The 25806-nt window shown below is 40.0% G+C and overlaps 1 protein-coding gene across 8 annotated transcripts in view; it reads left to right on the top strand.

The window, feature by feature from the left end:
- OSBPL1A (oxysterol binding protein like 1A) overlaps positions 1–25806 on the top strand; it is a 247180-nt gene that overhangs the window by 119270 nt on the left and 102104 nt on the right. For all 8 annotated transcript variants that reach the window (XR_009534543.1, XM_060119253.1, XM_060119255.1 and 5 more), the window contains one exon: positions 23789–23945. Coding sequence is in view for 7 of the 8 variants with exons in the window: in XM_060119253.1 (XP_059975236.1) it covers positions 23789–23945 (157 nt within the window). In the remaining variant the exon portion in view is untranslated. The remainder of the gene's footprint in view (positions 1–23788; positions 23946–25806) is intronic.

The raw sequence follows: 25806 nt of genomic DNA, 5'->3' as shown, positions 1-25806 counted from the left end.
GGTCAGCTGTGTGATCGCGAGCAAGTTCCATGAACTTCCTGGTTCTCAGCTTTCACCTATTTAAAATGGGGATAATTAGAGTTTCCATTTCAGTGGGTTGAGTCGGGATTAAGTGGGTTCATATGTGTTAGTAGTGTTCAGGACAGTGCCTGACAGGTACCACGTGTTCAAAAAATGGGAGATGTGTGTGGAGAGGTGCGAATGGTTTTTGAGAGGAGGTACTGCTAAGTAGTTTTGACTTTTTAGGAACTTCTTTCAGAATTTTGAGGTAGATGTGGGCAGGGTCATGGAAGGAAGCCTGGGAGGGGGTGATTGGAGATCAGCGAGATGGAAAACAATTCTTTTATGCAAAGAAATTAAGCGCTTATCTAAGTAGATGAACATATACAGTTGTTGGGTCTCACAAAACTTGACCATGGAAGCAGGAGACCTCAGTGGATGTGGAGTTAAAGGGTCAAAGTAATGATAGGAAAGGAAAAGAAGCACAGTGAGAGGTTGTAGAAATGAGTACTAAAGAAAATTAGGTTAAGGAAGTTAAAATGGTGTGATGGTATAGGACAAGGAAAATGATGTTGGTGGATATACAGAGAAGAGATTCATTATGGAAGATAAACAAGACATAGGAACATTAATTTTAGAAGTGTGACATGATCAAAAGAAGCGGAAAAGCTAATTCTAATAGCCAGATTTGGGAATAATTAGAGAAAGGATTGTAATGACTATGATGATGGCAATTAGATGTGGTATTCGTGAAAATGGTGAGTCAGATTGAGAAGAGAAACTAGAGACCGGATGTGAAAGCAGTGGAATGAGTGGCAGAGATAAAGGAAGCATTTAACCTGATTGATGGAGGAGGGAGGGGAGGGTGAAGGACACTTGAGGCTGCTGACATTTCTTCACATCTACTCTCTGCCATGTCCAGTCCTGTTACCGCCTGTATTCCTTCTGTTTGGGGCATCCAAAAAGGAAAGCTACCAGACAGATTATGGGTTTAAATGCAAAGAGGTCTGAATGTAAAAGAACCTAGACACTTCAGCTGCTCATCTTTGCTGTCCTTTTAAAAAACAAAGGAAAAAATTTAATTTTTATTTTAAAAAAGGTATTTGTTTTAAATAATTCAATGTAAAAGTATGTATAGTGCCCAGTGAAATTTTCCCTTCATCCCTTACCCTATTACGCATTCTTCCTCAGAGATTCTTGTTAACAGCTTGATAGATTCTCTTCCAGACCTTTTTAAAGCATTCACATGGATATATGCATGTGTACATATGGGGTTTTTAAAGAATCATGAATGGAAGTAGCTGTATAATTGTTCTAGATCCGCTTTTTCATGTAACAATGTATCTTGGAAATCTTTCCCATCAGTGTTACAACTCTAGCTCATTCTTTTTAAATGTTGCACAAAAATCAATGATGTGATTTAGCAGAGTTTTCTGAGTTATTCTCTTCTTGATAGACATTTAGCGGCTACTGTCATCTTTCTGCTTCTCAGTCATATTTTCACATTTATTTCCACAGTCGTCTCCTCTGGGAGGAGGCAATAAGAAGAACTACAGTCCCTGGGTTGGGATTGGCAAATGAATTTCATCTCAAGTGCCAGTTCAGATTGGTTTGCAGTCAGTACTGCCTGCTTGATGGGTTGCTGTGTTGAGAAGGATCCCGAGGCTGAGTCCAGTGCCTAGCTTAGTCAGCGTGTTCCACCGAGGCTGGAGATAAGGAGCTAGAGGGACAGGTGCCTTGAGTTTGCTCATCCCTGCCCTGAATGACTCACCTGAGTTTTATTATATTTGCGTGAACATAGTAGCTTTTCTTTGGCCACTCCTACTATTTCCTACTACAAATCTTGGGAATCATTTTGTACAAAGTAAAACTATTAAAATTACAAGTCAGATGCCCAGGGTTGAAGTGTTGCCCTGCTAATGACCTAGCCACGTAATTCACTGAGACCATAAAAGCCTTCATTTGGGAATGACTTCATCTTCTCACTACAGTCTACACATTAACCTCCATTCCCTTTCCTCTTTCTCTTCTGTTACAAAAGAAGTGTCCCCTTTTCATTAAGGCCATTCCCTCCTGATTTGTTCTGGTACCCATCTCCTTGTGCCTTCTCCAGAACTTTTGTTTAGTTATTGCTTCTTTCATCTACAGTTTCTTTTTTTTTCCTCCCAATTTTATTGAGAAATAATTGACTTACAGCACTGTATAAGTTTATGGTAGACAGCCTAATGATGTGACTTATGTACATCATGAAATGATTGTCACAAGAAGTTTAGTGAACATCCATCATCTCATATAGATACAAAATCAAAGAAATAGAAAAAGTTTTTTTCCTTGTGATGAGACTTCTTAGGATTTAACTTTCTTAACTTTCATGTATAACATACAGCAGTGTTGATTATATTTACCATGTTATACATTACATCCCTAGTACTTATTTATCTTATAACTGGAAGTTTGTACCTTTTGAAACTACCTTCATCCATTCCCCTTCCCCCACTCCCCACCTCTGGTAACCAAAAATCTCATCTTTTTCTGGGGTTTTTTAAATTGGTTTTTGAAGTATAATTGACCTGTAACACTACATTAGTTCCTGTTACACAACATAGTTATTCAATATTTCTGTACATTTAAAAATGATCACCATAAGTCTAGGCATCTGGAAGTTTGTACCTCTTAAGCTCCCTCACCTATCTCTTTCAATACCACATTATCTTAAATGCTAACTTAAAATTCCTGTAATAGTTTCCTATCCCTGCCATAACAAATTACCACAAATGCAGTGGCTTAAGTAATGCAGATTCATTCTCTGAGCTCTGGAGGTTAGAAGTCCTGCAGTCAAGGTGTTGGCAGGTCTTTGTTCCCTCTGGAACCTCTAGGAGAGAATCTGCCTTCCTGCCTTTCTAGCTTCTAGAGACCACCTGCCTTCCTTGGCTCAAGGCCCCATCCTCCACCTTCACAGCCAGCAGTTTGACATCTTCCAGTCTCTCTGACTCTGACCTTCCTTCCTCCCTTTTATAAGCACCATAGCAATCACAGTGGACCCACTCAGGTAATCCAGGGTAACCTCCCCATGTCAGGGGCCTTAACTCAGTCACATCTGCAGAGTCCTTTTACCGTGGAAGGTAACACATCCACAGGTTCCACAGAGACTAGGACAGCCATCACTGGGGGCCATTGTTCTGACTACCACAGTTCCCAAATTTATTTCTCCAGCCCTACCCTCTTGTGAGAGAGTTATATACTCAGCTGTTAGCTGGATAAATAAAAGATGAATTCTTGATCTTCCTCCTAGGGCTTCTTCCTCCTGGAGTTTGCTTCATTTTAGTAAATGGCACCTCCTTCCTTTCCTAAAGCTGTAGACCTGGGAGTAATTCATGGCATTCATGTGCCACCTCCATGAAACGCAGACCAGGGTCCGTCCATTCTACCTTCACGACATACTTTGAGTCCATCTATTAATATGTTCTGTTACTACAGGGTGCTGGTTAAAAGTGTAGGTGCTGCAGCTGGAAGGCTGTTGATAAGTGATGACTCTACCAATTCCTGTACCCGTTGTGAAATGATTTCACTTTACTGTGCCTCATTTCTTCATCTGCAAGTAGGTCATAGGATTATTGGGAGGAATAGACTAATAAATATTTGTAATTAAAACAGTGCCTGGCACGCTAAGGGGCTGCCCATTGTTCACTCGCAGTACCGTCACCTGCGCTGTACCCACTCTTGTCCAGCCTCTTAACTGATCACTGTGTTTCCAGCCTTGCCTTATTGAGGTTCACGCCGTATACACCACCCACACTGATGCTTTGTAGAGAATCACATCATCGCATTCCCCAGCCTAGGATCCTTCAGTGGCTCTTCACTGCACCTAGAATAAAATCCAGACTCCCTAGCGGGCCTTCAAGGCTCCTGACGTGACCCACACCCTGCCTGTCCCTTGTTCGTTCAATCGCTGGGCTCCAGCCACACCGGGCCTCCTCCATCCTCACAACGCAGCAGTGACAGAGGCTATTGGGTCAGAGGTAAGAGAGAACAAGAACAAGTATACAAACCTGTATTTCATGTAAAGCTTTTTTAAATTGCTGAATCAGAATAACGGATTAAATCAAGCCTATCCTAATATCAGTATTTAAAAGATATGAGAAAAAGGTTTTTAAAGATACTTCTCTTAAAATATTTCTAAGTTATTTTCACAAAATGCTTAAACTGCTTTTTTAATGTCAGATACAACTTGTTTTACTTCCTTTAAAATTAAGTCCATGAGACTTCCTGATTTCCCTTTAAAATTTTTTTTAGATAAGCAGGATCAATGAAAATCTAATACAGTGGGTGAGACAAAACTTGATATAAGCCTACAGTGTAGTGTATTTTTTTCCAGCCCCATGGGATCTTTTGATTATTTAAATTTTTTTTCCAGTATGCTCAATGACTTAAGGTTTCATAAAATTCCATAAAGCAAACAGATTCTTTCTCACAATTTGGTTGAATTCCATTGTGTAACATGATTAGAAGGAACTAAATCTAACGAAGCATCACATCTTGTCCTCATTGTGTGTGTGTTTAAGGAATGAAATGGTTAAATCGTGAGATTTCTGATATTACTACCTGTGAGTGAGCACTTCCTGGGAAAAGGGCTAAACCTTCATGCGTGTTGAAGCAAAAGATTTAATGAGAAACCAGAGGCTAACTAGTTCTGTGGAAAAATTCCACTTAACCAGCAAATAAAGTACAGAAATGTGTAGAAGGTACCACTTGAGGGAAGAATCCAGCAGCTCCTTCTACGCGTTCCTTCCGTCGTTCTGCCCTGTTCATTTCACCCTCCCTGGATGCTACCCCCTTCTCCTGCCAAAGCTCTCGAGTATATCGGCTCTCCTGGGTAGCCTTTCCTGACTCCCCCAGGCAGGATTGTTTCTTCTTTTGTGTTCCTTCAGTTTACACCTCTTTCATAGCCCTTTGGTTGTATCGTGCTTGTCTCTTTATGATGGATGGTAGAGACCCTATCTATTTATATTCCTGAGGTACTTAACATAGACTCAGAGTTGCTCTCTAAATGTTTGTTGTATGCAGGTTGTTGAACAAATGTCATTGATATTTCTGTCCTCCCTAAAAATATATTGGTTTTCAGTAAAGAGCACAAAAGAATCAGTAACACTTGCGAATTTCACACGGTCTGCATGCACCACTTTGGATGCTGTGTGGAAGAGGAGGGGTGGGTGACAGAGGAGTGAGCTGGGATGAGATGTTATGAAAAGATAAAATTTGTTCTTGAGGAATTTATGATCAAGTTGGAGGTATGAGACTTGCTCCCAGAGGGGGGGGGGGATGAAAAAGTAGCTAAGGGGGAGAAAATTTATGAATGTCCAGTCATTTCCTAAGGCATTTTTGAAACGGTTACCAGTTTTGTTACCAGTTAAATAACTTAATGGCTGTTATTCTTTAGCACTGGTCTGAGATAGCAGTTTCACTAAAATTCCTGCCTTTTGAATTTTAAAACTTCAAAATGTATTGTCTTTCTTACCGTCTGTTCATTTTCCTTTTTAGAAACATAACGAGATCAGTTGTGCAAGAAAGGCTTTCTTGCTAGGTTTTCCTCTTAATGCTATTTTGGTTAAAATGTGCATGAATAATGCATACAAATCCAATAGTGTAGATTGGTAAAACCAGTAAAACGTTATGTCACAAAACTGAAGCCAGCTTTAGCATTTCTCAGCAGTTGCAAGAGTCGGTGCTTACGTCTTTTTAAATCAAAGGTTTTAGAATGGAAAGTGTTAAAATAATGACTTTGGTTTTGTCTGGAGGACAGTAACGTAGGAAGTTATGACCCATGTGAAATAATGTTTAATCCAATAAATACAACTGGTAAGTTGAGAAAAGAAATGACATCTCTGCTGACAGTTCACATAGAAGACACAGGATTTGACCAAGGTGATCAGAGGTATTGGTAGGAAAACCGAAGAGCACCATGACCTTTTAGTAAAGGCTGTGCGCTCTGTTCTTTATGTTTCCGAGCCCAGTGTCCTCTTCTATGGTTTAGTTTTGAAATAACCTGTACAGTTCTTATCTGGGCCTTTTCTGTGAGTCTTTACTCTTGTCTGGACCTGCCTAGGACGTGGAGATCTCTCCTTCCTCTGTATTCCCAGCACTTTTTTCTCTGGTCCTTTTTTTTTTTTTTTTTGGACGATTAGCCATACTACCTTGTTCTTGCCCTTTTTCTTTTTATATAAGTTTTTGTGTCTTTCTTCCTCATCTTCCCCCAAGCCCTGCATTTCCCTTAAGGACAGAGACCTTGTTGTCTTAACTTTTGTATTTCCTCTGTTGCCCAGTACAAAACACGTTCATTGAGTACCACAGAGTATGGCTGTTATTAACCCCTTCTGTATGTAATGTGGTACAGCACTCTGGAGAAAATCTAAGTAGTGCCAGGGGCTCTTACTCTCGTTTTGTGTTTATAACATTAAAAAATTATCCTGCAGCCTACTTGTAATGTATATGCATTGTAGGTGAATGTAATTTATCCTTTAGGTTTGAGGTTAATCTTTTGGGAGACTAATGTCTCCATTAAAACATTCACTGTAAAACCATGTGCATTTTGTACTAGCGTTGAGAGCATGTCCTTAACCAGACACACTTACCCAGTGCCCACTGTGTGCAGTGCTTTGCCAGGCCTGGCACTACCAAGGGAAAGAAGATCCAGTCCCTGAATCAGGGTTTCGTAGTCAGTCCAGGGGAAGAGGCTGAGCATGGAGAGATGGGCACAATGTGATGTGAAAAGGGTCTGGGCCTCCAGCCCACCGGAGCTACTCACTCCCAAGATCAGCCCCCGGAGTTTGCCGTTCTCAGTGACTATATCTACGCCGTCATCTCAGTTTTACACATCCCACAATCTGACCACTGTCTCCTGTCTTTCAACCCATTCTCTTAAAAACCCTGGTCCCAACATTTCTTTGACCAACCACAGTGTCTTCTCCATGTTTTCACTGTTCCTCTCTCCACTCGTGTCCTTGTTCCCTCCTTACCAGCTCAGATGGTGTGGGCTGTCAAATAATCGCCTCCCTGCCTTTCTCTCCCTGCACTGTGCTCACCCAGCCCATCCCTCCCCTCCTTCTGGACCGGTCCTCAAGTGACTGGCCACACTAGCAGCTCTTGCTTGAGACCCACAGCTGTTTAATTTCTGTGCTGCCCTTTTGCTGCCCAGCAGTCCTACTCCATTTCCCTTGTCCGTTCCTTTTTCATGCTTATTTCATACTTCTCTCACTTAAAATTTCTAATACCTTCATCCTCTGTCCTGCTCCATCGGAGGATATTATTTATGTCACTGAGGAACTCCTCATGTTTCCACTCACACACCTGGCTGTGTACATGTGTGGACATATTCTGCGTTCTCTACATCGAAGAATGTTATGTTCCTAACTGATGCCAACCCCTCCGTATGTGCCTGGGATCCCAGTGCCTCTGACCTACATCAGGACATTAATGTAGCTCCTTCTCTCTCCCAGGTAATCAGTTATTCCTGATGCCCATCAGCTATCTTATCTTCAAAACGCTGTATCTTATGCAGATGCCTTTGACCCACATCCCTTTCCTCTTCTAGAATTCTTTCTTGAACAGCCTCTATTTATGTTTATTCTCATGATTCCCCTACAGCCGTTCTCGACTAAATCACCGCTGTGATTTAGCTGCCTAATTGAGTGGTCCTCTCTCAGTTCGCATCTTTGTCGGCCTTTCACCAGCACTTAAAGTTGTTGATTCCTCCTTCATTCATGGAACACTTTCTTTACTTGGTTTCCAGAGTACCAGTCTCTTTTGATTTTACTTCTCAGTTCCCTTTGTTTGTCGTCTTGTATCCTTCTGACTTTAGATGTTAGCATGTCTTGGGGTGCAGGCATTGTTTTCTACACTTACCCTTTAGATCCTTTGTACTCAGAGTGTGGTCTGAGGATCAGTAGCATCACCTTCACCTGGAAGCTTGTTGGAACTGCAGAGCCGCAGGCCCCAACTCAGGCCTAGTGAATAAGAATTTGCATTTTTTCAAATCCGTAGGGGCTTCATATGGACATTAAAGCTTGAGCAGCTTGCCTTGCATGACCTCATCTAGTCCCATGCCCGTGAATATTGTCCATATTCTGCTAAGTCCAAAACTTTACGTCTCTAGACTCAGTCTTGCCCCCTGAATTTCAGACTCCTGTCTAACTATCTACTTGGTACATTCACTTAAACATCTAATGAGATCTCCAAAGTGTCTTAGAATGTCCAGAAGAGAATTCTTTTTTTTTTTTTTTTTTTTTTTTTTTTTTTTTTTTTTTTTGCGATACGCGGGCCTCGCACTGTTGCGGCCTCTCCCGTTGCGGAGCACAGGCTCCAGACGCGCAGGCTCAGTGGCCATGGCTCACGGGCCCAGCTGCTCCACACGGGATCTTCCCGGACCGGGGCACGAACCCGTGTCCCCTGCATCGGCAGGCGGACTCTCAACCACTGTACCACCAGGGAAGCCCCAGAAGAGAATTCTTGATTTCTGCTCACAAGCCTGCCCCTCCTATGATCCATATTTTGGTAGATGGAGGATCTGTCTTTCAGTCCATCAGCATTCACAATCAGTCCATCAATAAATTCTGTCAGCTCTACCTACAACATATAGCAGAATCTGACCACTTCTCATCATTCCACTCCCACCACCCAGGCCCCCATCATCTCTCACCTGGTTTCTGACAGGGGCTTTCTGACTGGTCTCTCTGCTTGCACCCTCGTCTCCAGCAATATTTTAAATAACAGCATTCAGAGTGATCGTTTCCAAACGTGAATCTGTTCGTGTCGGTTCCCTGCATGGAACCCTCCGATGGCTTTGCTTCCTGGCTGGAATAAAAGCCAGAAGCCCTCGTTCTGCCAATCTGCCACCTTCTGAGATCTGCTCTGTCCTCCCCACTCACTTTCTTCCATCACTGGCCTCAGTGCAAGGTCCTGGACTTGCCAAGCCTGTTCTCTTCTAGGCCTTCACTTTCCCTCTGCCTGGAGCTCTCTAATCCCAAATGTCCACAGTGCTTACTCCCCCACTTCCTTCCTTTTTCTGCTCAGAAAGACCTTCACTGTATCCTTTTCTATCCTTTTTCTCTTGCCTTTAAAAAAACCAAAACCCCCCCAAAAAAACCCCAGCATCTTTCACACATAATGTCCATTCATTTGTAGATCTTCTACAAGTAGAATATAAGCTCCTCAGTGAGAGAGGCATTTTGCTTAGTGCATGGATGCATCCCAGCCCCTATACTAGTGCTAGACAGACGGAGAAGGAGGCGCTCAATACATATTTATTGAACAAGTAAATGAATTAACGTCACCAACTCATACGTAAGGAATGTTACAGAAATTCAGAGGAGAGGCAGCTAACTGCTTGGGAAAGTTGGGGAGAGCATCACAGAATAAGTGATGCTTGAGGGGTGTTGTGAAGAGTCAGGAAGGAGTTCTCCAGACGGATAAGATGTTGGTCAGATATGCTTTGTGGAACAAGACAACACATGCAAAGGTAGAGAAAAATAGTTTTCAAAGACATCCTGAAAATGCACTATGGTTGAAGCAGGGGTGAGTATATTGGATGCTGAGAAATAGTGATGGGATGAAGCCAAGAAAGTAATTTAGGACCAGCTTGTAATGAGTCTTGTGATAAGATTCTGCTGAAGAATTTTCATTTTAGCCTGTTAAGTGGTGGGGAGCCGACAAACGTGATTAAATATACAGAGTGATGTCAGATTAGTATTGAATATTTTATAGGTTTTTTTTAGTAAACATTGTGGAATTTTTATAATATTCTTGCATTATATTAAGAATTGGAAATTCAAAGAAAATAAGACATGGTCCCTACTTAGGAGTTTACATTCTATTAGCATATGAGTATTTTAGGAGTAAAGATGTATTTGAGGTCCTAGTGTCCTAGATGAGAGGTGACAGGAATTTCCATAAAAGCAACTTAAGTGAGAATGGAAAGTTTCAGTTCCTCCCTTTATTGCTTTAATGAATACATATCCTGACCTTTGTTCCTCAAGGAAGCCTGGTTGACTTTCCTGACTTGATGAAATCCCTGCTGTAGGCTCCCCATGCATCATAGTCTCATAGCATTTCCTGTAGTTGAAATTTTGCATGCTTATGTTTTTTTGTCAGCCCTGCCATTCAACCAGACTGTAAATCCCTTAAGGAACTTTGCATCCCTAGCAACTTGCATAGACTTTGGCACCTGTTAGGAGTTCAGATATTTGAGTGAATAAAATTTGGGGATACATTTTAAAGGCTACATTGACTGAACTTGAAGACCAGTTGGTTGTGGCAGATAATGATGTGCTGAGGATTTCCACCTATTTACTGAAAATTCTCACTTTGGCCCAAAGCATCTCAAACTCCGTATAGTGGAAACTGGACTTGTCATCCTGATCTGCCCCCTTGTATATGCCCTGTCTTGGCTAATGGCATCATCATCTACCCACCATGCAAACTACAGATGTGAAAGTCATCTCTTACCCCCTTTCCTCACACTCTCCCCATATCTAAGTATCTAGTTGTCTTCTTTTTTCTCCCTATTTTCTGCCCCAGTATTCACTGTCAGGGCCTTAGTTCAACTTTTGAGCCCACAGACTTTGTCTTCCCGCTTCTGGTCATTGTCCCTGCCAGCCCATCTTCCACATCGCATATTGTCAGGTGTGGTGGGCAGAAAAATGGTCCCCCAAAGATACATTCACCTGCTCATCCCAGTAACCATTTTTTGGAAAAAAAGATCTTTGTAAATGGGATTAAGTTAAGGATTTTGAGGTGAGATCATCATGGATTATCTGGGTGGGACCTAAGTCCTGTCACAAGTATTCTTATAAGACAAAGGTAGAGGGAGATTAGACCCACAGAGGAGAAGGCAATGTGAGGATGGAGGCGGAGATTAGAGTGATGTGGCCACAAGCCCAGGAATGCTGGCAGCCACCAGAGGCAAGAGGCAAGGAATGGACTTCCCCTAGAGCCTTCAGAGGGATGGTGGTCCTGCAAACGCTTTGGTTTTCGTTCATTGAAACTGATTTTGGAATTCTGGCCTCAGAGTTATGAAAGACTAAAATTTTGTTGTTTTAAGCCACCAAGTTATGCTAATTGTTACAGTGGCCATGGGACACTGATGCGTCAGAGTTATCTGTAAAGTCTAAAGTGGATCTTATCACTTCCTGGCAAAACATCCAAAGACTCTCCATTACTGCAGATTCAGTATAAACTCTGTGATCTGACACACGTTTAAGCTTCATCTCTGATGACCACATCTTTTCCCTCTGGCTACTCTCCTCTCTAGCTATGCCAGATATTCTTAGACACACACCTTGTTCTTTCAGGCATGGGACTGTTGCTCTTCCCCTTACACCTGGTATTCTCTTTTCCTGCCTTAAATTCTTAGTCATCATTACAGCTCAGATGTCATCTCTGCCTGGAAAGTTTGCCTGGAAACTTATCCTGGTTCCCCTAAGAGTGACTTTTTCAAGTATTCCCACACTTTGTATAAACATATGTTTACTTGCACGTCTTCCACTAGATTGTACTTTGAATATTTGGAGGGCACCACCCATATCTCATTAATCTTTCTAAACTGTTTCAGCAACGAGCCCTTTCTTTACCAGGTACATGGTAGGTATTTGGTAAGTGTTGATTTATTAAACTGAAGTCACATGAAAGAACTTTCTTTTATAACTGTGGATTATTCTATAACTGGTCTGGTCCTTAGTTCTAGAATATTTTCTTTGTAGAGTGAATGCATAGGTGACCTTGAAAATGATTTTTAAGATGTCAACAAGACAAATTGGGAAGGTCTGGATTTAGTCATCCAAAATAGATACACATAAGATTTTCAGTAGCCCACACACAAATGTTTTGAATAATTCTTCATCCACAGTTACATGTGCAGATTTTGCAAGTTGGGGAAAACAATAGTAGATTTAGTTGCTTGGGGGAAAGCCAGTACTTTTAAGAAACTGGCGTAATCAACACTGTACCATTTGGCTGATTGTGACCTTGCACCTCATTCAGGGAGGATATGTCTAGAATGTCTCTGACTCTTGTTGCTTGCTGCCATGATTCTGTTTCAAGCTTTTGGCACTTCCTCAGTAGGTTATTGTAGCACTCTCTTGGCAGCCCCTTCTGGACTCACCTGGATTTTCTGTTTACAGTTTATTTTAAATGTGGTATGTTTCATTTATTTTCCTTGTGTTCTTCGTATTTACTACGTTATTTTTGAGTTTACAAGATTGTACATTAAAGCTAAATAAAAATTTGGCGCTGATATTTTAAGCTTGGGTTACTTTGGGGTTACTTTGGACATTCTTAGAAGATGCCTAGTTCTTGGGAAACCATAAACAATGAAGGTATTAAATTGAGCGTGTGTGCCTTCTGACTATTTCCTGTTACCTTAAGTAACGGGGAGGGGTTATTTGGACATTATCCACAGTTCTTCCACATCTTGCTCCTTTGTACTATTTGTTCTCAAGTTAGTCTTCAGAGGTCATGTTAAAAAAATACTTATCGGCATAACATAAGAATTGTTGGCATGTTTATATTATTAATTTTATGACCTCTTCTTTCAGCCTTTTAATAGGAGAAACTCAAAAAAGTAGGATAAAGGTAATGATCCTCTTAATGCTGAAGTTTTTTTTACCCCACTTTATTTGAGGTATGATTGACATACAAAAAGATGTACACATTTAACTCATACAACTTGATGAGTAAAGTTTCAAAGCCATGTTAACCCAGTCACAGCCATTGGCTTCCATGCTGTTTGGTTGAAAGGGGATAGTGTTCAATCTGAAATGTGTTTGAAATTATTTTAAGTCCCAATGTGGACAGAGCTTTTAAGTTTCTGGGCCACCAGAGATCTGTGAACAAACTTTCTATTAATACCACTGTTTTAATGAGGCAAAGATTCTGTCTACCTTAAATGCTTGTACATAGGCTAGAGTATTTATCTTGTAAAATACACCCTGTTTTTCAGAGTGTTGTTATGACACTTTTTATATAAAATATAACTAATAATTAAACCACCTGAATCCTTTTTGGAAATAGATGGGAATAAACAAACCCACAAGTAAGTACAAACGTTCCATGTATAGTCATTACATAGGGCTATACAGATTTTCCTAACTGCCTATTTAAAGTTCAGTGAATAATGTAAGGCTATCTTATAAATCCCTTACCCTGGTTTTCAGGGATGGATTGAAGCATCCTGAAAATTTTGTGTGCCTCTACTTAGTATAGAAACACAGATGTTTGTAAGGGGAAAATGAAGTGAGAAATAAAAGGGAAAATGAAAGACTAATTTTGTCTGAAATCTAGGTGTGGATACTGTTAACATTTCTGCTTCTGTATTCAAAAATACATCTGTATAAAAATCCACCAATTTTTCTCCATGTCTTTGTGGCTTTCTTTCATCACTGGCATTGAGGTGAGAGATGACAGGACCAGAATATAGACCATGCATCCAGCATGATAGGTCTTTGGCATTGGCTTGACAGGTTTTTGTTTGCTTGTTTGTTTGGGGTTTTATTTGGTTTTGGTTTTATTGTGGTAAAATAAACATAACACATATACCATTTTAACCATTTTTAAGCATGCGGTTCAGTGGTATTAAGTACATTTTTGTCCAACCAGCACTGCTGTCCATTGCCAGAACTTTTCCATCATCGCAAAATAAAACTGTACCCATTAAACAGTAACTCCCCACTTCCCCCCCGCCATTTGTTTGTTTTTAAAGCATGTACAGTACCCTTACTATTATAACCACCATATATAAGGTGTTAAGCACACTCTTTCCAATACTTTATGCTTTCCACTGAGGCATTAATGTATTGCCCAGAAACACTGAATGGTAGATAAGGTCTGGCCTATTTGATACTCGTATGTGCAATTGAAAATTGAAAAACCTGATGTTTTAAGATTGAATTATCACCTCAGCAGCACTAAGATCTATCACTTGAAAATTACTCTTATGAGCCAGGTATGCTCCATTGCTGGGTTGCCTCAGGCCAAACAACCAACAGGGAGGGAACCCAGCCCCACTCATCAGCAGACAAGCGGATTAAAGTTTTACTGAGCTCTACCTACCAGAGCAACACCCAGCTTTACCCCCCACCAGTCCCTCCCATCAGGAAGCTTACACAAGCCTCTTAGATAGCCTCATCCACCAGAGGGCAGACAGCAGAAGCAAGAAGAACTACAATTCTGCAGTCTGTGGAAGCAAAACCACATTCACAAAAAGAGAGACAAAATGAAACGGCAGAGGATTTTGTACCAGATGAAGGAACAAGATAAAACCCCAGAGAAACAACTAAATGAAGTGGAGATAGGCAACCTTCCAGAAAAAGAATTCAGAATAATGATAGCGAACATGATCCAGGCCCTCGGAAAAACAATGGAGGCAAAGATTGAGAAGATGCAAGAATTGTTTAATAAAGACCTAGAAGAATTAAAAAACGAACACCTAGAAGAATTAAAGAACAAATAAACAGATGAACAATACAAGAACTGAAATGAAAAATACACTAGAAGGAATCAATAGCAGAATAACTGAGGCAGAAGAATGGATAAGTGACCTGGAAGACAGAATGGTGGAATTCACTGCCGCAGCACAGAATAAAGAAAAAAGAATGAAAAGAAATGAAGACGGCCTAAGAGACCTCTGGGACAACATTAAACACAACAACATTCACATTATAGGGGTCCCAGAAGGATAAGAGAGAGAGAAAGGACTCGAGAAAATATCTGAAGAGATTATAGCCGAAAACTTCCCTAACATGGGAAAGGAAATAGCCACCCAAGTCCAGGACGTGCAGAGAGTCCCAGGCTGGATAAACCCAAGGAGAAACATGCCGAGACACATAGTAATCAAATTGACAAAAATTGAAGACAAAGAAAAATTATTGAAAGCAACAAGGGAAAAACGACAAATAACATACAGTGGAACTCCCATAAGGTTAGCAGCTGATTTCTCAGCAGAAACTCTACAGGCCAGAAGGGAGTGGCACGATATATTTAAAGTGATGAAAGAGAAGAACCTACAACCAAGATTACTCTACCCAGCAAGGATCTCATTCAGATTTGACAGAGAAATCAAAAGCTTTACAGACAAGCAACAGCTAAGAGAATTAGAAATCAAAAGCTTTACAGACAAGCGACAGCTAAGAGAATTCAGCACCACCAAACCAGCTCTACAACAAATGCTAAAGGAACTTCTCTAAGTGGGAAACATAAGAGAAGAAAAGGACCTATGAAAACAAACCCAAAACAATTAAGGAAATGGTCATAGGAACATACATATTGATAATTATCTTAAACGTGAATGGATTAAATGCTCCATCCAAAAGACACAGGCTCGCTGAATAGATACAAAAACAAGACCCGTATATATGCTGTCTACAGGAGACCCACTTCAGGGACATATACAGACTGAAAGTGAAGGGATGGAAAAAGATATTCCATGCAAATGGAAATCAAAAGAAAGCTGGAGTAGCAATATTCATATCAGATAAAATAGACTTTAAAGAATGTTACAAGAGACAAGGAAGGACACTACATAATGATCAAGGGATCAATCCAAGAAGAAGATATAACAATTATATATGCACCCAACATAGGAGCACCTCAATGCATAAGACAACTGCAAACAGCTCTAAAAGAGGAAATCGACAGTAACACAATAATAGTGGGGGACTTTAACACCTCACTTAAACCAATGGGCACATTATCCAGACAGAAAATTAATAAGGAAACACAAGCTTTAAATGACAAAACAGACCAGATAGATTTAATTGATATTTCTAGGATATTCCATCCAAAAACAGCAGATTACACTTTCTTCTAAAGTGCACACGGAACATTCTCCAGGTTAGATCACATCTTGGGCCACAAATCAAGCCTCGGTAAGTTTAAGAAAATTGAAATCATATCAAGCATCTTTTCCAACCACAACGCTATGAGATTAGAAATCCATTACAGGGAAAAAAACATAAAAAACAGAAACACATGGAGGCTAAACAGTATGCTACTAAATAACCAAGAAATCACTGAAGAAATCAAGGAGGAAATCAAAAAATACCTAGAGATGAATTACAACAAAAACACGATCCAAAACCTATGGGATGCAGCAAAAGCAGTTCTAAGAGGGAAGTTTATAGCAATACAGTCCTACCTCAAGAAACAAGAAACAAGTCCTACCTCAAACAATCTAACCTTACACCTAAAGGGACTAGAGAAAGAAGAACAAACCAAACCCTAAGTTAGTAGAAGGAAAGAAATCATAAAGACCAGAACAGAAATAAATGAAATAGAAACAAAGAAAACAATAGTGAAGATCAGTAAAACTAAAAGCTGGTTCTTTGAGAAGATAAACAGAATTGATAAACTTTTAGCCAGACTCCTCAAGAAAAAGGGAGAGAACTCAAATCAATAAAATTAGAAATGAAAAAGGAGAAGTTAAAACGGACAATGCAGAAATACAAAGCATCATAAGAGACTACTACAGGCAACTCTATGCCAATAAAATGGACAACCTGGAAGACATGGACAAATTCTTAGAAAGGTATAAACTTCCAAGACTGAACCAGGAAGAAATAGAAAATATGAACAGACCAATCCCAGGTAATGAGATCGAAACTGTGATAAAAAATCTACCAACAAACAAAAGTCCAGGACCAGAGGGCTTCACAGGTGAATTCTATCAAACATTTAGAGAAGAGCTAACACCCATGCTTCTGAAACTCTTCCAAAAAATTGCAGAGGAAGGAACACTCCCAAAGTCATTCTGTGAGGCCACCATCACCCTGATATCAAAAGCAGACAAAGATACTACAAAAAAAAAAAAGAAAATTATAGACCAGTATCACTGATGAATGTAGATGCAAAAATCCTCAACAAAATACTAGCAAACAGAATCCAACAGCACATTAAATGGATCATACACCATGATCAAGTGGGATTTATACCAGGGATGCAAGGATTCTTCAATATATGCAAATCAATCAATGTGATACAGCATGTTAACAAATTGAAGAATAAAACCATTATGATCATCTCAGTAGATGCAGGAAAAGCGTTTGACCAAATTCAACACCCGATTTATGATAAAAACTCTCCAGAAAGTGGGTGGAGAGGGAACCTATCTCAAGATAATAAAGGCCATATATGACAAACCCACAGCAAACATCATTCTCAATGATGAAAAATTGAAAGCATTTCCTCTAAGATCAGGAAGAAGACAAGGATGTCCACTCTCGCCACTATTATTCAATGTAATTTTGGAAGTCCTAGCCGTGGCAATCAGAGAAGAAAAAGAAAGAAAAGGAATCCAAATTGGACAAGAAGTGAAACTGTCACTGTTTTCAAATGACATGATACTATAATAGAGAATCCTGAAGATGCCATCAGAAAACTACTAGAGCTAATCAATAAATTTAGTAAAGTTGCAGGATACAAAATTAATGCACAGAAACCTCTTACATTCCTATACACTAACAATGAAAGATCAGAAAGAAATTAAGGAAACAATCCCATTCACCGTTGCAACAAAAAGAATAAAATACCTAGGAATAAACCTATCTAAGGAGGTAAAAGATCTGTACTCAGAAAACTATAAGACACTGATGAAAGAAATCAAAGATGACACAAACAGATGGAGAGATATATCATGTTCTTGGATTGGAAGAATCAATATCATGAAAATGACTATACTACCCAAAGCAATCTACAGGTTCAATGCAATCCCTATCAAATTACCAATGGCATTTTTTTACAGAAGTAGAACAAAAAATCTTAAAATTTGTGTGGAGGGCTTCCCTGGTGGCGCAGTGGTTGAGAGTCCGCCTGCCGATGCAGGGGACATGGGTTCATGCCCCGGTCCAGGAAGATCCCACATGCCACGGAGCAGCTAGGCCCGTGAGCCATGGCTGCTAAGCCTGCGCGTCCGGAGCCTGTGCTCTGCAACGGGAGAGGCCACAACACTGAGAGGCCCGCGTACCACAAAAAAAAAAAATTTGTATGGAGACACAGAAGACCCTGAATAGCCAACCAGTCTTGGGTGAAAAAAATGGAACTGGAGGAATCAGACTCCCTGACTTCAGACTATACTACAAAGCTACAGTGATCAAGATAATATGGTACTGGCACAAAAACAGAAATATAGATCAATGGAACAGGATAGAAAGCCCAGAGATAAACCCACGCACCTGCGGTCAACTTATCTATGACAAAGGAGGCAAGGATATACAATGGAGAAAAGACAGTTCTTCAACAAGTGGTGCTGGGAAAACTGGACAGCTACATTTAAAAGAATGAAATTAGAACATTCCCTATCACCATACACAAAAATAAACTCAAAATAGATTATAGACCTAAATGTAAGACTGGATGCTATAAAACTCTTAGAGGAAAACATAGGAAGAACACTCTTTGACATAAATCACAGCAAGATCTTTTTTGATCCACCTCCTAGAGTAATGGAAATAAAAACAAATGGGACCTAATGGAACTTAAGAGCTTTTGCAAAGCAAAGGAAACTACAAACAAGACGATAAGACAACCCTCAGAATGGGAGAAAATATTTGCAAGCGAATCAATGGTCAAAGGATTAATCTCCAAAATATATAAACAGCCCATGCAGCTCAATAATAAAAAAAAAAAACCCAATCCAAAAATGGGCAGAAGACCTAAATAGACATTTCTCCAAAGAAGACATACACATGGTCAAGAAACACATGAAAAGCTGCTCAACATCACTAATTATTAGAGAAATGCAAATCAAAAGTACAATGAGGTATCACCTCATGCCAGTTAGAATGGACATCATCAGAAAATCTGCAAACAACAAATGCTGGAGAGGGTGTTTAGAAAAGGGAACCCTCTTGTGCTGTTGGTGGGAATGTAAATTGATACAGCCACTATGGAGAACAGTATGGAGGTTCCTTAAAAAACTAAAAATAGAATTACCATATGACCCAGCAATCCTGCTACTGGGCATATACCCAGAGAAAACATGCACCCCAGTCCCCAGTGTTCACTGCAGCACTATTTATAATAGCCAGGTCATGGAAGCAACCTAAATGCCCATCAACAGATGAATGGATAAAGAAGTGTGTTACATTTATACAAAATGGAATATTACTCAGCCATAAAAAGGAGTGAAATTGGACCATTTGTAGAGATGTGGATGGATCTGGAGACTGTCATACAGAGTGAAGTAAGTCAGAAAGAGAAAAAGATATTGTAAATTAATGCATATATGGGGAAACTAGAAAAAATGGTACAGATGAACTGGTTTGCAGGGCAGAAATACAGACACAGATGTAGAGAAATAGAGACACAGATGTAGAGACACCAAGGGGGGAAAGTGGCGGGGGTGGTGGTGGTTGGATGAGTTGGGAGATTGGGATTGACATGTATTCATTAATATATATAAAATTGATAACTAATAAGAACCTGCTGTATAAAAAATAAAATTCAAAAAAAAATTATTCATACGGTCAAGCTTCACCTTAATCAGTAAGCCTCCACAGGGACTATGCTTTGCTACTTAGGTAAACACGTTAGAACTTAAATATATCTGGACCCATGGGCCTCCAAATGAAATGATGCTCTGCTGGAGGCATATTGGTGTGACTCTTGCATTGGAGGTATAGAAGTTAAGGATGGCTCCCTATTGCCCACAAAGTAAGTCCAAGCTATGTCTCACTGTATACATAGTACTAGAAGTAACTGAGCTTTTGTTCTTAATCAACAAGTTAGTTTTTATCTCGAGGACACTGTAAATCATGTCATTGATCATGTTTCCTTCTTTGCCTCTGAAGCTAGAATGCTCAGAGATGAGCTGGCGATTTGCCTCTAGCAGGTGAAAGAACCTCACGGCATGGAATGGGATCCAACCTCATTCCCGCTTCATTTTATACCCTCTTTTCCTACTGCCTGCCGTTGATCTTTATTCATCCTGAGTAGTCAGCTTCATGACTGATTCATAGCTTCATTTCCCCCCCAGCAGCCCCGTCACCACTCCTTTCTCGCGTCTTCTCCTCCCACCTTACTGAATGCTCCTTCTTTCCTCCCTGCCTTGCATCATGCCTCTCCCTTTGCCTAGAACAGTTCCTCTATTGTAACTCTCTCCTCCACCCCCAGTCTTGCTCCTTGTCAACTTAGCTCAGCCGTCAGTCACAATCATCTCTGGACACCCAGTCCTTCACTGTGTGAAACTGGCTGTTCCCTCCTGTGTGGCCCACTGCCCCCGTCCAGACTTATGCTACTGCACCGGGAGTAATTCACTGAACTCATGTTTTCACAAAACAGTCTACCTCTGCTCGACCATGGACAGGGACCACATCTCACTGTTCTTTGAATCACCCACCATGCCTTGCACCAGATAAAGGAGGGGAAGAATGAAGTAAGCAGTATCAGATGTGGTGGACGAGTCATGATAAGAATTAAAAAATGATCATTGGACTAACTTTGCAGTATGGCGGTAATTGGTGACCTTCGCTAGAGCCCTTCAGGGGAAGGGTGGGTATAGCCTGATTATATTAGAGGGGGAAGGAGGTTGGGAGCAAGGTAGAGAGAAATAAGGGTTGGGGGGAGGGGAGAAGTGGATGAACAGGGAGAGAGAGACTAGGAGAGGGGGCAGAGAGGAAGTCAAGTTGCTACCCTTGGGGTGGAGGGGAGGGGAGGGGAATGGTAGGGGTCTGTACTGCCACCTGATAGTGTGTCCGTAGGGGTAAGCACAGCACTCCTATCATTGGATGAAGGTAGTAGGTCTTCAGCTTGTGTTCAGTAAGTTTAAATCTTGTTTTGAGTAAAGTCTTTGCTTCATAGAAGTTCTTACTGCCTTACCTCTTGTTTGGTGTTTATTGTATATCTGCTTTTTGTTAAGAATTTTCTTTGGAAATAGATTAGTCCCTGTCTTATGATTCGTATCCCTTAAATAGCAAACACAGTATCCTGTGCAGAGTGATGTTTAATAAATGCTTGAGTGCTTGAAGTTTTTTGCTTCAGTGCATCTTGAATAATACTGACCAATGCAGACAGGATTATTTTGTTTGGCTCTTTAAATTTTTAATTTTTTCATGAAACAAATTTAAAAATGTAAAAGTGAAAAAACCACCCGATCTTCCCCCCAAGACCACGGTCACTCTCTTTGGTTCAGGTTGTGCTCATGTCGGTTCCTCTGAACAGCTCTTCCCTCACCTCCACCTGAGCACCATTCTCATTGTTTTGAGATTTACCTATTGTTCCACTGTAAGCAGATAAGGTAGGGGGTCCCCAAAGAAAACGAACCAGGCATGGCTTTCTTGACATAAGAGAAGCCATTTTTAGCCTGAACCATTTTGTGATCTAAGCCTGGCCACAATGCTTGCCCTTGAACAGGTCTCAGTAATTAATGATCTTGAGGGAACAAAATAATGCAGGAACAAACAGGACTGTTATCAGGCAAGAGAAGTTACAGTAGCAAAGATAATAAATCAGTTGTAAAGACTCCCAGTTCTGTTTTTGGTGGTAAAGATTAGCCTGAAACACTTTCTTGAGCTGTTATACAGAATTCAAACGGCGCCCCTCTTGAGCCTGCAACCAGCCACCAGATCAACTGTTGACCTTTTCTGACCCTCATGACTTTAATCAGCTAAAGCTTGGACTCTGTCAACCTTTGCCTCAATTCTCTTTTGAATTCTCCTCTGCTCAAAACCCCTTCATGAATATGCATATACTGGCCAGACCCATTCATGAAAATGCATGCACCCTTAGTGTAAAACTTGCCCAGTTTTGCTGTTGGGGAGACACTGCCTTAGGAAAGATCCCCGGTGTTCTCCTTATTTCCTGCAAGTAATAAATCCTTCTTTTTCCCACTCTTTGGCTTGGTTGTGTCTTTTTGCTTGACACCCACCAAGAGAGACGAAGCCAGTTTTCAGGTAATACCACCTCTCCTATATCCTTTCCTGATACCCCTTTGCCTACCCCAGCAAATGGACTCTTCCCCTCTTTGCCTCACTGTGCCCTAGACAAACTTCTGTCATTTCACTGCTCTCATTTGGACAGATATCTGTTTACCTGAACCAGATTGATCTTTCTTTAAGGCAGAATAAAATTAATTTTTTTTGCTTATATTTTAGAGTTGTGAAATGGTATCCTGATTATTTTGTCTTATCATTATGTTAAAAGTATTTTTCTGTTTTATTAAGTTGCTTTTGTAATTGTGATTTTAGCAGCTGTGTATTTCACCTAATGGATGACAGTCCCCTGTTACTGGCTTTGCAGGTTGTCTTCAGTTTGGGTTTTTTTTTTTGAATTTTTGAATTTTATTTATTTATTTTTTTACAGCAGCTTCTTATTAGTTGTCCATTTTATACTTATTAGTGTATATATGTCAATCCCAATCTCCCAAGTCTTCAGTTTTTTTCATAAAATATTGTCACTGTCTGCCAAAATTGACAATGAAAAATAAATATTGCTTTAAACTTATTATTAAAATATCTCTTTCTTTGCTATAAGGTATATGTCACAACAAATCTATATTTTCAATTCTGGTAAAGTTATATTTACAGAAGATAAAAATAATTTCCCTAGCATTTAGTCTTTTCTGCAGGTAACTTACACCATTCAGACGGTCCAGAGTTCAAGGTGTGTTGTCCAACCTGCAGTGGTACTTGTCCAACAGTTGCTACTCGTGAACCTAATGTGATAAAAATAAGAGCCCATGATTTTGGCTGAATTATAGAATGCAGTCGGGGGAAAAGAAGTACTAAATAATTTTATTTCCTGAACATCTTAGCTATAATACACACTAAGCAGATGGTTGAAACTTTTATTTAAGGGAGGTTAATTGAATGGGTGTGAGTGCTTCCCTAGAGCAGAGGACGGTTGCCTGTGTGGTCATCTGCTTACGGAAATTTAGACGTTACCTGGAATTTACATTTTAATAAAAGCATAGGCATCATTTAAAGTTTTTTGGAATTGGATGGCTGCTACTGTGAACTGAAATATGTAGAGCGTTAAACAAGTAAGCGGGCATACTTCTTAACCCCGTAGTCCTTCCTCGCCATCACCAAAGCACCCTGGAGATGCTGAAAGGAGATGAAGGATGTGAGTGTGCCTGAAAACTGTAGCGTATTGTACGCAGATAAGTTGTCCTTTTATTCCCAAACAGGCCGATGGCTCCACGCTGAATGCATAGGCAGTTGGGAATGTGGCATTTCCATCCTAAAAACACCCGCCTGATAATTAGATTTTATATGGCCACTTCAGACTTCAGGTCTTGAGAATTTAAGTAATATAATACCAGAAGAAGTGTTTTTTAAAGTAGTTAAAAATTACCTTTGCTTTGGTGTCTGTAGTATCAGATGTAATTTATGCTTCCCCCAAGTACAGCCATGGTAGCTTTTTCTTTATACATGAGTTTAAAAAATTGATTATGTTTTTAAAGTTATGCTTAAGGTGCTTTGAAAGGGAAGATAAAAGTAGAAAATTTTTTAGGGGGAAAACCACTGAATATAATTTCTTAAAGAATTAGGTAATCTTTGGACGTCTCTTTTAGTGTATAAAATCTAACAGTTGTAAGTTTATATAATCCTATATCTGTTTCCTAAATCCACTTTAGCCTTATTGGGTGCAGATTCTCTGAAATCCCTGAGGAGGAGTTAACAGATGGATTGTTGAAGGACAAAGTAGGCTGCTTAAGTTTCAAAGCCTGATGCGTTAAGGGAGAGATCCATTGTTACAGAAGCCTCACACCAAAGTTCAGTTCATTGACTGTGAACCTGCTCTGCCGCAGATTCTGAGTCCGAACGGTCCCTGAGTAGATTGGAAGCAGTGACTGCGCACTGCTTTGAAGAGGAAGGAGAGCACCTGAGGAGTAGAAAGCACAGAATGTCCGAAGGAAAAGACTGTGGTGGTGGAGATGCGCTCTCCAATGGCATCAAGAAACACAGGTAGGATGGCCTTTAACAGTGAACGTTGCTGCCTTTTTATTATCAAGTGCGTTTGCTTTTGTAAAGAAAAGTATGCCTTCTCTTCGTTTTTGCTTTTTCTCTCTGTTGAATATTTATATTGCTCCGTCACCTCAAGGAAAGGATTTAGCTTAAGTGCTTTGTCCATTACAAGAAGAACGTCATCTGTAATTGTAAGAACTAAGCACAAAACTTGGTTTTGGATACCGTGGTTTTAGGGGAACATAAATCCTTCAGCTGGTGATTTAGAAAGGCTCTTCAGAACTGCCTATTGAAAGTGATGCTGGGTTCTTCTTTTCAGCATACATCTTTTATGACTGCCTCCCAATGCTATTTTAGTTTCTAGTCATTTGATCTTCTTGTTGGTTTTATTGAGAATGGATTGTAATATTGCCTTCTTGTTGATACAACTTAGTTACATTTACACACAGACTTTTATTAAGACCCAGGGTTTGTTGAACATAGCCATTTTGTACTGTCTAATAACATTAGTATTTTTTTATTCGCTCGATGATTTAGTCCTAGAGATTGTCCCAGATTAATGAGATGTCACAGACACTAGAGTTCTCTGGTTTCACACAAGTTTATAGACACAGTGCCATGTGTGCATGCTGGTATTCATAGGGTACAATATTTTATCAAATTATCAGTGGAGAATAAATCCTGTTGTCATTGTAAAGAGCACTTTTGAGATAAGTAGTTAGCCATTAATTTCTACAGAATGTTTTTTGATTTAATACTTGTAGATTTGTGTAGCTCTAACCCCATTTCTGTACCATGAATCTGGCTACAATTGGTCTCAATTATTGTCCTACTGAAAAATTGTACATATCACTTCTGATGTATATGTATCACCCCTTGCTAACAAAAAATGTTTCACTTTGTACTTATTTTGAAAAGATCAGTGAGTTTTAGGTAACTAGCTCAAACCAGTGTTTTCTTCTCTTTGGTTAGAGGGTATCTTCTAAACGTGCTCGTTGATGGCTATCTTTTGATGGAGTTTACCATTGCAGGTTATGTGGCGAGCTGTGAGGGCCCTTCCTTTCCTCTCTTCTGTAGTTACTGTCAGCTCCTTCGTGGTCAGGGGCTAAGTTCTGTGCAGGGCATAAGGTACCTAACAGGAAACCTGTCAGGTCTCCCAATGTCTAAAAAGAAGACAGCCTTTAACCGTTTAACACATACCTCGTTACAGTCTAGTGAGAACACATGTGACATATGTTTGGAATGTTCAAAGATGCATAGAATCGTTAAGGTATCTGAAGGAACACCGTGCTTATTAGATGCTGTTATAGCCTATGGCTGAGGAGGATTTCTCAGCTTTTAAGGCCCAGGAGCCCTTTTGTGTGTGTGCTGTAATGCATCATAACAGGAGTTATTTTGCATCTGACAGAAATTTATTATACTATATTCATACATTCTGTGTTTGCTTTTAATTAGTCAAACCCAGAATGGCACAGATGTGAAAGTTAAGATGGAACCGTTCAAACTTTGGAATGAGGATAGGTCACTAGGAAAAACCACAGTGCAGCTAGATCGTGACCTAACCAGAAAAGTTAAAACTGATGTACAAGATGCAACTTATGAAACCTATAAATGTAATAAAATATTCTTTAGCTATTTAAAAGTGGGTAATTTAGGAAATTGTTAGCATTCAAATATGTGGAAAAACATAACAGTTTCCTATTTAAAAAAATAGGCATTATAGGAGTGTTTTTTAAAGCCTTTTTTTTTTCATAAAGCTCTTCTCTAAACAAATAAACAGGGCATATGCCACATACAATTTAAAAGTTTCATTTTGGGATAGGAAAACAGGTAGAGTATTCAGTGTTATCAGGTCCCTCTT

Source organism: Mesoplodon densirostris, chromosome 15, assembly GCF_025265405.1.
Source record: "Mesoplodon densirostris isolate mMesDen1 chromosome 15, mMesDen1 primary haplotype, whole genome shotgun sequence".
In the NCBI taxonomy this organism is placed as follows: domain Eukaryota; kingdom Metazoa; phylum Chordata; class Mammalia; order Artiodactyla; family Ziphiidae; genus Mesoplodon; species Mesoplodon densirostris.
This window is presented reverse-complemented; position numbering and strand designations above follow the sequence as displayed.